The 11,377-nt window shown below is 49.6% G+C and overlaps 1 protein-coding gene across 2 annotated transcripts; it reads right to left on the minus strand.

Annotated features, from left to right (window-relative positions):
- Nucleotides 1-8,331: 8,331 nt before the first annotated feature.
- Nucleotides 8,332-10,951, minus strand: OTX2 (orthodenticle homeobox 2). Of its 2 annotated transcripts, none has more exons than XM_061998307.1 (3): nt 10,855-10,951; nt 10,292-10,443; nt 8,332-8,952 (listed from the first exon to the last, which is right to left on the minus strand). In XM_061998307.1, the coding sequence occupies exons 1-3, from the start codon at nt 10,949-10,951 to the stop codon at nt 8,332-8,334; spliced, it is 870 nt and encodes a 289-aa protein (XP_061854291.1). The 2 variants fall into 2 exon arrangements, with proteins under 2 accessions (XP_061854291.1, XP_061854290.1); XM_061998306.1 differs by having other exon boundaries at nt 10,292-10,464.
- Nucleotides 10,952-11,377: the final 426 nt, after the last annotated feature.

Genomic DNA, 11,377 nt, shown 5'->3' on the forward strand with positions numbered 1-11,377 from the left:
TAATTAGTGCCTGTTAAACTGTAGAGCGAGTAAAGAGGCTGCCTGTCAATACTGATGGGGACATTTATAGTCATAGATTCCCAGTATGAGCCCAGAAGAGTCACTGGATCCTCTGGTTATCAGGAGACATACACATTTTTGGTGCTGCCGAGGGATCATGCAACTGATTTCTGTCTCACACTCCCTCTCCCCATGCAGCTCTGCCCATCTCCTGCATTTGCAACACCTCAACTCCTCTGTGCCCAAGTGCCAGACACAACTGGTTGATTTGTCCCATGCTCCATCAAGGAGCCGTGTCTGACACAGGAACACCAGCCTCGTCGTTCACCTCACCCAACCCACCTACATATGACCTTGTGTGGCGTCATCCAAGTGGGCTGGGGAAAGGCCCCTTGTTTGACCCGACTGTCTTGTCACCAGCACAGGAAGTGTAACACCCATGGACAAAGTCTCTTCAGATCCCTCTCCAGGAGCCTAATCACCCTGACACCAAAATTGCTCACAAACCTAACACAGACAGAGATAACCTTCAAGCCAATGCAAACTGCAAAACAAATTGCTTCTTCCTCTACCATCATTGCCCTTGTCCCTGGGCCCTCCCTGCTTGGCTCTTTCCCATCTGGGCTAAGGATATCCTCTACAAGGCTCAGCTCCTGGGTTTAGAAAATCTCAGCCTCCCAGATGTCTTAGAAAGGACAAGACATCATCTTGCAGCAAATATTAATGGCTGTAGCCAAGTAATAGCAACTGTTTGCGGCAGCATCTATGCAAAAGTTGAGGCACTGAAGGCAGGGCACAAACCAGTCACCAGATATTTGGTACAGAGGAAAACAGTACCAAAACCCTCCCGTTCTATCTTACAACAAAGTCTGACTGTCTGGAAACTACCCACCTTCAGTGCTGGGCTTTCAAACATACCCAGATGTGATAAATGGATGCTGCAGAGTCACCCTGACAGGGAAGGACCTGCACATCCCTTGGCACTCCAGGATGCTACTTGATGCTCTTCTTGCTTTTGATTATAGAAGCCTGACTTGATAGTATGTTGGTAAGGGGAGATTCAATGGGCCCCCACTGGCCAGTGACACAACCAAAGTAAACATCAAATGTCAGTGACCAGGATTTTCCCTGGGAAATTAGATAGACAGGGACTATTTTAGTGCATCCACATCAATACATGTAGTGAGGCTTTAATGTTTGTCTCAGTTATAGAGGGACCAGTGTAATGCCACAGGGTGACCTATGTACAGTTGTTCACATCAAATTCCAAGTAGCTACAGTACACTATCTATTAATAATATTCAACCCATCCATCACCACCCCTTGCAATGTCAGGGGCTTGCAGCAGGCCTGGATGATCTGTTCAAGCATTGACATGCTGCAAGATTCAGGGAAAGATAGTCAGGTGTGTCTGCTGTGGCCCTTTCTGCAAGAGGGCGTGAATCAAAATTGAGCTTTAGCAGCCTTTAGCAGTTTAGGTCACCCCTGGCAGTACCTGCCAAAGGAGGAGGATAGTTTGCACACTTGGAGAGATTGGCACTTTGTCTCTAGTCCCTGCAACAGGGAGGCTTCGTGAGAGAGAATGGCTAAGGAAAAGAGCCCTGGTGTAACAGAGCTGACCCAAACGGCCCAAGGGAGATCTCGCAAGACATTTCCCAAGACTGGATTTCCTCACCATTGTGTTGTCAGTGAGACTGTTCCTTTATTCTACTGAGGATGGCCTTTTTCTAGGCACATGGGAAAGGCCAGACACCAACAGTGTGCGGTGCTTCTGTCACACTTGTCTTAGATGAGCCACCAGCCTGGAGGTCCTACAGCCTGAAGGTTCTGCAGCCTGGAGATCCTGCCATAACACAAAATCTCAGCAGCACAGGTCTGTCATACCATTGATACCTCAGTCTTTGATGCCCGTCTCTCATCTCTTTCCTTCACCATCTGTGTTCGATTTACAATGTCCAAAGATGATCCAGAAGCAAATTTCTTTCGTTTGTCTCTGATGTCCAGTTTGGATTACTCTGTCAACCTTGGTACTCTTACCAGATGGATAAGCACATACTTTCATCTTCCATGTAATATTCTGCATTCACTGAATACGCTTCTCTTGGATAACTTCATATATTGACAGAATCTCCCCTAGGTTCCCCACTCCTTGAGTTGCTTTCCTGGCTCTTCCTAAACCCTTCCTAATCCTCCACTTTCTGTTTCAAATCCTAGCCCTGAGACTGGACAGCATGATTTCAGTGAAGTCTCCTCTCCCACCTGATTTGGGGATTTCCAGGGTTTCCATGGCAACACCTCTGCCCTTATCCTCCCACTCACCCAAGGCTGAAGCTTTTTGGCTTCCCATCAGACTCCATCACCCTTCCCACCATCCCAGCTCGTGGCTGTTGGGAGGGCTAAGCGCGCATGAGCACATGCATGGCCTGTTGTTCCAAACACCTCCCCCCTGCAGGGATGCTGAATGGCACTGGTTATCTCTCCAGGTGCACTTGCTCACCCTTTGCTATCCAGCCCTGCTTTCCTTTGCCAAGCTCTCTGTCCTCTTGTCACCTCTTTCTGTCACTTCTCTTCCTTCATCAGCCCTGGTGATTCAGTGTGTAACAGTTCTACCTGCATGCTATTTCATATTGCTAATAAAAATGTTGAATAAAGCTGAGCCCACACTCCCTTCTCTGCCTGAACAAACACCCTCACAACTCACCACGCTCTTGGTTTGCAGCTGCAGCGCCTGAGGCAATACCCTCACCCAGATCATCCTGTGTTAACTCCCCAGATGAGCTTCCTTGGGGGCTGATTTAGGGTATTTCCTTAAGGGAAATGAGCCTGATGATCCTGAGGGGTCAGACTTGCAGCCCCATGTCCTATGGAAGAGTTACCATGGCCCATGGGGTCCAAAAATCAGTGAGACACAGCAGAACGTGGTTACCTTCCACCACCGTGGCATGAAGAGTCTGGTTTGTACGGATGGAGGGACACTGTGCTTTTAACAGTTATATCAGGAGATAAATTGGCTTCACCTCTGCTTTAATCTGTGTCTGAAAGCAAAAGCAATTTGTCACTTCTAAAGGGAATAAGGATGCAGGAGGACTTGGCCCTGGTGTGTAACACACCGTGGGCACCTGGTCTGCCTCCCCTCTCTGCAAAGAGCAGGGGTGAGGACGGCAGCCCAGCATGAGCATCCTCACTGCATCCAAAGGCTGGAAACACAAGCCTGATCAAAATGCCACAAGTGAATCAGAGTGGGACAGTTGGAAATATCTTCTTGGCTTTGACATCCTGACCTCACAAACTCCTTTGGGAAAGCCAAAAGTGCTCCAAGGCTTGAAAACTCTGAATGATGAGGGAGGGTGGAAGCACTGCCACGAGCCTTGCAGCCTCTCTGTGCCAGGGGGATGTACACACACAAAACACGGTCCCTGTCAGAAAGCATACAGACCAGAGAGGACTTTTAAAACCAATTTTCTGAAGCATAAAGCAGTTGTCCTCCCTTCTGCCTCATGCCCTCCCCTCTGTCTCTAGCCTGGTCACCTGGTCACAGACCTTTCCAGAACACAGGGAACAGGGTTCTGGGGGGCGACTTGTCCCCTGCGGAGGGCTGGATGATTTGTTTTCTAAAAAACAACAGCAACTCTGGCAAAAATAGTGCATCTCATGTTACCAGCATCCACACAAGAGTAAATAGCAAGGTCCCTTTCTCTAAGCATGTGAGGGGAGAGTAACAGGTAACAACAGAAATGCAGTCCTTTTTTTCCAGCAATTAGCTCCATAGAGATGACTGTCAGAAGGTCTCTGGTCCTGCAGAGGCACCTCCTCTCCTCTCCTCTCCTCTCCTCTCCTCTCCTCTCCTCTCCTCTCCTCTCCTCTCCTCTCCTCTCCTCTCCTCTCCTCTCCTCTCCTCTCCTCTCCTCTCTCCTCTCCCTCTCACTGTAATGATGTTACCTCAGTCTTCCAAATTTAATTACCAAATAATTAAAGATCATGTACAGTGGCTTCTTCCTGGCGAGGACTGAGTGGCACCAGGAGGTCTTTGAGACCAAGAAAGGGTTTTTTTCTGTGCACTGGAAGGCTGAAAGGGAGTCAGTGCCTCCAACTCTGCATCTCTAACAGGGAAAAACAGAAAGCAGGGTCAAACCCTGTGTGGTATGTGACCCTGTACATGGGGACATATTGGCATGAATCATGCTATGGTCCCCAGACAACATGCTGTCCTTCCCAAATAAAGACAGGGAAGAGACTGTGCCGAGGAAGACTCTTCCTTTTTAGTCCGTCCTGCACTAAGAAGTATTTTCCAATAAGCTGATAATCAGGTGGCCCAGCCACCCCCGGTATGTTAGACCTTGCTGCTCAGAGAATATTTGATCATACAGTATCTCCATTAGGAGTCTGTAATCCGCTATCATGGCTTTTGAGAGCCATTTGAGTATAAGGAGATTTCTATTAATGGTTCATGAGCCTAAAAGTCAAAATTGACTCTCAGAACAGATTTTAACAGTTTGTGCAGCATTTATACATTTATGTAGCTCTTCACCACCTCTTCTTCCCTCACCCAACACAGAGGTGCAGCAGCAGTAACAGCAGAGGGTAGACAACAGGCAGCCCTAGTAGTTGGATCTGCCCCATCCATGGTGTTTCCTCCTTCCTTCCTTCCTTCCTTCCTTCCTTCCTTCCTTCCTTCCTTCCTTCCTTCCTTCCTTCCTTCCTTCCTTCCTTCCTTCCTTCCTTCCTCCTTTCTTTTTCACTTTGCTCCTGGTGCAGGGATTAGGCAAGAGAATGGATAGGGAATCAGCCAAGAAGCAGAATGTGAGCAGGAGGGGATCAGACAGGGAGCAGGAGAAGACTAGGCAGAGAGCAAGCAGGGGAGTCAGAGCTGGAGACAGTATTTGAGGCAGCTCAACTGTGGTTGAGGTCCAGACTTCCCTCCTGGTTTTCTGATTTTTCAACTTTGGGTTTATTTTTTTTCCCTCTGGTGCAAAATGTCATCCTGCAGAACAGAGAGAGGGTTGGCTTTGAGAACTGAGGGGACACCTCAAACCAAACACTCCTCTGATCAGCTCTTTGACCCTAAACCCAGCTTTCCAACACTAAACTAATGTGGTTCCCCCAGCTTTTCCCCTGATTTTATTGGATCCAGAATTGCCTCCTGCAGTCTGAGTTCAGGGGAAACTAAGGCTAAAACATTAAAAATCAAACAGGAGTAAAAATGCTCTGTATATGATATTTTGCCAGCTCACCTTGGGATTTAGCCCTTTGCCCACGTGAATGCCCCTTTAGACTAAAATCAGAAACAAACAGGTAGAGAAAATGTGGAAAGTGCAAAAATCCAGAGGAAATTCAGAGAAGTTCCTGCCATAAATTGGCTTTTCTGTCAAAAATGAGAACTGGCCAGAGGAGCATGTCCCTAACAGATGGGGAATTAGGAAAGAAAAAGGTAAGATGGAAAAGGCAAAATGGGAAAAGAGATTTTTGAAGAGGCTTTAAAGCAATAATAATCAAAAGCCTGGGAAACAAAGGGCTTTCCCAAGCAGGTGGGATGCTGTGACCCAGTTCAGCAAGGACTTGCTTTTTCTGAGCATGTTTTGCTTGAATAGGTTTTTTGAGGGGAAGGGGGGAATAAACTTTGTTGATTTGAACCAAACCAGTGCAGAAATGAAACTTTTCACACTGCTGCAGGTGAGAAGCCAGCTGGGGCATCCCTGGCAGCCCCAGCCTCCGCGCTGCCTTGTGCTTCTCAAAGCCCCCCTGCACATATCCTCCCATTAAAACAAAACCGAAAAGGAATAATGAGAAAATCACTGACCTACAAGAACTACCACAAAGCAGCATAAACACTCGCCTTCCTTCCAAGTGGGAGCAGACGTCTGTTTGAAGGGCTGATCTTTGCCCGTGGTGCTGAGGGACATAGATGCCACGTTGAAAGGGAGAGGTTTTGCTGGTGCCTGTGGAGGAGGACAGCCCGTTTGGGATGCCAGGTCCTGGGTGACCACAGTGGGGTGATGTTGGCTGTTCACCTGTGGCTCCAAGTGACTGGTAGACAGGAGGGTGCTGGTGACAAGCCACAGGGGACAGCCAGTAGCAGGGAGCAGGATGGTGACAGGTGCTTTTTTTCTGGATCATTTTCTCTTCCCAGAGGTCCTTTTTGGTTTTTTGCTGCTTTAAATCCAGGCTGAGTTCATGGCTAGAGTAACCCCAGAAATGTATGTGAAAAGGAGAGAGGGAGGAAGAGGGAGGACAGAGAAGAAGCCACGAGGAGCAGGGATGCTTTGGAAGAGGCTGACCCTGTATCATAGGGTGCCACGGCTTCAGCTCATGGAATTGTAGCTTCCAGTCTTGTCCCTCTCCTTCTCTAGCACCTCCACTTGGATGATCCTGCTTGTTCGCTCCCAGATCCCCCCTTTTCTTCCCTGGATCAGTCTGTAAAGTTCAGTGCTCTCCCCAGAAAACACAACCAGGGCCTGGCACAGAGCAAACACGTCCCTCGCCTCCCTGTGATGAGATTTAGGAAAGCTTAGAATCACAGAATCATAGAATGGTAGGGGTTGGAAGGGACCTTTAGAGATCATCTAGTCCAACCCCCGCTGCAGAAGCAGGTCCAGCTAGATCAGGTCACACAGGAACGCACCCAGACGGGTTTGGAAACCTCCAGAGAAGCAGACTTACGGGGGGAAGGTCACATTATCCAAAGCCTGTTTGTAATGAACGGGGGGTTTGGGATTAAAAAAAATGAAATTAAATTAAAAAAAATATATAATCCTGCCTTTCTTTTACTTCCTCCACCTCAGGGAGCAGCCAGCAAACCCCCCTTTGTCTCAACCCTCCTAGTTCCCCGTCGTTGGCCGCGGCCGAGAAAGCCCCGCGGCGCTCGGCATTGCCCGTCTCGCTCGCGATGAAAACGGAAGACAACCATCAAGTGTGCTAGAACCATTTTAATATAATTATACATATCTGCCAAATCCAGGAAAAAAAAAAAAGAAAAAAAAAAAGGTTTATGCATATATATTTTTTTTTTTTTTTTAATCTTTTTTTTTTCTTTTTTCCAGTTAACACCTGCAAGCAGAAACGACAACGAATTTCTGGGGTTCAATTCATCCAGGTCAGAGCAACTGCCCAAAGTCCTGTCGGATCTGACGGTTACTGCCGGCGTGGCCAGCAGTAAGTGAGCTCCAGAGGAGTTTAATGTCCTCGGGTTGAGGGGGGCAGGGGGAGAGGGTTTCGGTCTTTCCTCTTTCATTCAGAGACTGTTGTACAAAGTTTCAGTGCAGCTCACCTCGGGTGAAAGGCGATCGTGTTTTTTTGTCTTTTTTTTTTTCCTCTTTTTTTTTTGTCTGTTTTGTTTATTTTTTTTAATATATATTTTTAAATTATTTTCTTTTAAAAGATGATAATAGGTAACTCAGTTGCTCTGAATCTCACTTATAATTATAACCTATTTAAATCACAGCAGAACTCCCGCTCGGTTGCAGAGTTCATAGTTGCATACAATACAGGAGATCACAGTTTTGAAGTCTAGCACAGATTAAAAACCACAGATGTACCATTTATATAAGACACACACTGATTGTCTCTTAAAAACTACATATTGACTCCTTATGAACATTATCTTTTTTTCTCTTTTTTTTGTGTTTTTTTTTGTTTTAATCTTTAAATAAAGTAGTGCAGCTAGGACAATCAGTCACACAACCCACACAGCCCTGAACCAAGTTCTCTGGGTGCCAACTTGAGCAAGTTGGGTGTGAAACAGTTGGATGAGCTCGAGAGAGAGAAAGAGAGAGGGAGGGAAGGAGGGAGAGAGGGAGGAAAAAGAGAGATGTTGTCCATTCCAAATATTTTAACCGAGGGTTGGCTAACACATTGGAAACCTCTGGGAGAAGGATCTTTCCACGCACACACAAAAAAAAAGGAAATAAAAACCTAGACTCTTTTTTTTTTTACTTTTTTTGTTTTTTTTTTTTTAACTGGCCCATAGGTGGGACGATCTCCCACCTCTTCCAAACAAAGAAACCCAACAATTGCCTAAAACTAGAAAAAACACAGATGGGTCTGTCTTGTTTTCTGCTCACTAGATGATCTGTCCGTTTAAGGCCTTCCTCCTCCATTTTTTTTTTGTCCTCTTGATTATTCCTTTTCCAGAGCGTCTGAGCAGGAGATGAGTCTGAACGGGATCACACCAACACTGTCCCCCTCTCGTTGCTGTCGGTTTTACTTGTTTTTGTTTGTTTGTTTGTCCGTTGAGTTATTTTTCTCTTTAATTTAACCAAGACCTGACTAAAACTGGAGCGTCCGGCCCAGCCTGTTCGTTCTCATTGCGATTTCTCTCCTTATCACAAAGGTTCTTCACAAAACCTGGAACTTCCATGACGATGTCTGGTCCTTATAATCCAAGCAGTCAGCATTGAAGTTTAACTTCCAGGAGGCGGTTTGGTCTTTATAATCCAAGCAATCGGTGGCGGAGTTAAAGCCCAAACTGGAGGCTCCATAGCCCTGGGTGGAGAGGGAGGCCGGAGACTGGTTGAGGTGACTGGTGACCGCGTTGGCACCCATGGGACTCAGGGTGGCCCCTGGTCCGGGGAGCTGGTGGTGCATAGGGGTCAAGTAAGATCCACAGTCCATCCCTCCAAAATAGGAGGTCGAGCCAGCGTATCCTTGGCTGTAGCCTGATGCCTGAGTGTAGGTCATAGGATAGGATCTCTGCATGCAGGAGGAAGAGGTGGAGAGGGGGTCTGAGAGCGGGGAGATGGACGCGGGGCTCCAGATGGATACAGGGGCACTGCTGCTGGAAATGGTAGGGACGGAGGTGCTGGAGGGCGGAGTGAACTGCCCGCTGGTCCCACTCTCTGAACTCACTTCCCGGGCTGGAGAATTCTTCTTTTTAGCTGGCCGGACCTTGTTCTGGCCCCCGTTCTGCTGTTGCTGCTGCTGCTGCCGGCACTTGGCTCGGCGGTTTTTAAACCATACCTTGAGAGTGAGAGATGGTGAAGGAGGGAGAGAGAAAAAAGCCTGGTGTTAGAGATGTGCAGGCAAAACCCAATGGGGGAAAAGAGATGGCGGTGGGGGAAGACTTCAAGGGAAGGGGACTCTGAAAGCACTTTACTGGCTGCTGCAAAGAAAAGCTCCGGGGCTCCCCCTCCCTGAGATCATTAACAGTAATAACAAGTGGAAATGGGCAAATCAAACTGCTTAATGTCACTTTGGGGGAAAAAACAGAGCGGGGAGTGCTCCTTGTTTACTGTTTGCCAGCCAGGGACCCCCAGGAATCACCATTTAAGACCTATTGAAGCCAGATTCTTAATTAGAAACAATAGAGCATCAGAAAGGGAGGGAACAATTAGGGAAACAGAGGCAGGCGTTGGGGAGGAAGGAGGGTGAATATGTCTCATTTACCCTCTAAATAGACCCTCTGCTCTCGCTCCCAGCAAGGGCTAGACTCCCAATGCATCTCACCATCTTTAACCAGGGTGGCTGTGGGAAGGCGGAGTGGAGAGCAGGTTTTGTGGGGAAAAGGCTGAGGTTTGATGTGAAGGGCTCACGGTCCACAGGACTGGCACCAGGTACCCCTTGGGAAGCCTAATGGGGAAGTGAATGGGAGGGATGGCTCTGGCTGCAGGAGTGTCCTGAACTCGTGGTGAGCTCAGATGTGCCCTGCCAGCAGCACCTTCAAAATGATGTCTGAATTGGGCCCCCATGGGCTGCTTGCAGAGGAGACACAGCTTGGCCCCAGGACGGGAGTCCCCTCTGCCAAGGCCTCCTCTCGCTCACCAAAGTCTCTTAGGAGGAAGAGGAAGCCTCCAACTCCAGTCTGTATTGGTGTGAAGGGGGATCTCGATCTGGCCCTGCTCCAGGCATGGGAGATCCCTGGAGAATGGGAGATCCCTGGGGAAGGGGGAGATTCTTTAGGGCTTCCGTGAGGCTTCCAAATGCCTGCAGGACAGACTGGGATTTGGGAGCTGGAACAAGGCGGAGTGCAGAAGCTGGGGACACTGCGGAGCTCTCCCTGGCTCAGAGAGGCTTCCGTGTGCTGGGGAGGGGTGTGGGGGGCTCAGCATCCCAGTACACAGAAGGGAGGGGGGCCACACTTCAGCCCTAGAGGGGCAAGTTGCCATTCCATTCCCCTCTGCACCCTCATCCATCTATGTGCTTTCTTCACCCCCCAGGCACTTGATTTCACTCCAGGCTGATTCCTGTCTCCTAAAAGAAATGGCTCCCCATCTCTGTCCCACGCACCTCCCCAGACCCTCTACACTGGGATGGAGATGGGAAACAGGCAGGGATGTCTGGGGTCGCCCCCCCTTCCTACCTGCACTCTGGACTCAGGCAGGTTGATTTTCAGAGCCACCTCCTCTCTCATGAAGATGTCGGGGTAGCGAGTCTTGGCGAAAAGGGCCTCCAGCACATCCAGCTGTGCGCGGGTGAAGGTCGTGCGCTCCCGCCGCTGCTTTCGGGGGGTGGCTGCGAAAGGAGCCAGAGGCCCTGGCTGTCACTCAGCAGCCTCTCAGCTTTGAGGGTTCCTTCCAGTCCTTCCTTTCCCAATGGACACCCCCCTTCCCCTGCACCCCAGTCCTCAGACTCCACCGTGCAGCACTCCCACCTCCGATGCTTCCTCCCCATCTTTCCTGGATGGATCTGGGGCATCTGCCCCCCATCTCCAGCGAGAGGATGTGCCCTCTTCGCAGCCCCTTCCCTGGATAAAAAGTTGAGGAAAGGAGAAAGAGGGATCCCACAGCCCCCAGCCCACTCCAGCTATCACGATCCCTGGGCACGTTGTGCCTCCAAAAACCCATCGGCTTCTCCTCCTCGGGACAAAAAAAAAAAGGAGAGGGATGGAAGAGCGGGGGAAGAAGGAAGAAAATCGTGGCTTACCGGGATAACCGACGGACGGATGCAACAAATCCATGCCCGAGGTTGTGAGACTCAGGCCATTGACTGCATAAGGTGGTTGCTTAAGATAAGACATCATGCTAAAGTTGTGGTAGGGAGGAGAGTTGGCCGAAATCCGGGCGAGGGGGAGCCGCCCGAGCGCCCTGCCTGCCCCGGGGGGTGCCGGGGGTGCCGTCGGGCGGGGGAAGGGCGCCGGGTGCCTGCGGAGGAAAGAGAGGAGGGAAGAGGGGGAGGAAAGTCAGGCCAGCTCGCTGTCCCCTACTCCGGCTTTTATCCTCGCTGCCTTTCCCCGTCTATCCTCCAGCTCGTCAAGCCGGACCCCAGTCGGATTTGGGAGCTGGGAGACTCTGACTAGATAAACGCATCTCTCCCCCCAAAAAAGGGAGAGGAGGGGAGGGAAAGGCGGGGAGGGGGGCACATCTCAGCCAGTAATTACTGCCCGAACAACAACCCCCCCCCCTTGCCCCCCCCCCGCCTCCCCCCCGCCATGCCTTCAACTGCCCGC

Source organism: Colius striatus, chromosome 6 (assembly GCF_028858725.1).
Source record: "Colius striatus isolate bColStr4 chromosome 6, bColStr4.1.hap1, whole genome shotgun sequence".
NCBI classification, from domain to species: Eukaryota; Metazoa; Chordata; class Aves; order Coliiformes; family Coliidae; genus Colius; species Colius striatus.

Excerpts from the sequence above, each read along its gene's own strand:
- OTX2 (XM_061998306.1), bottom strand. The coding sequence starts at position 10,951 with ATGATGTCTTATCTTAAGCAACCACCTTATGCAGTCAATGGCCTGAGT. Across the intron at positions 10,465-10,854 it reads TCCGTCCGTCGGTTATCCCG|GGCCTCTGGCTCCTTTCGCA; the intron begins GTAAGCCACGAT and ends AGTGACAGCCAG. Across the intron at positions 8,953-10,291 it reads TGCCTGAGTCCAGAGTGCAG|GTATGGTTTAAAAACCGCCG; the intron begins GTAGGAAGGGGG and ends CTCACTCTCAAG.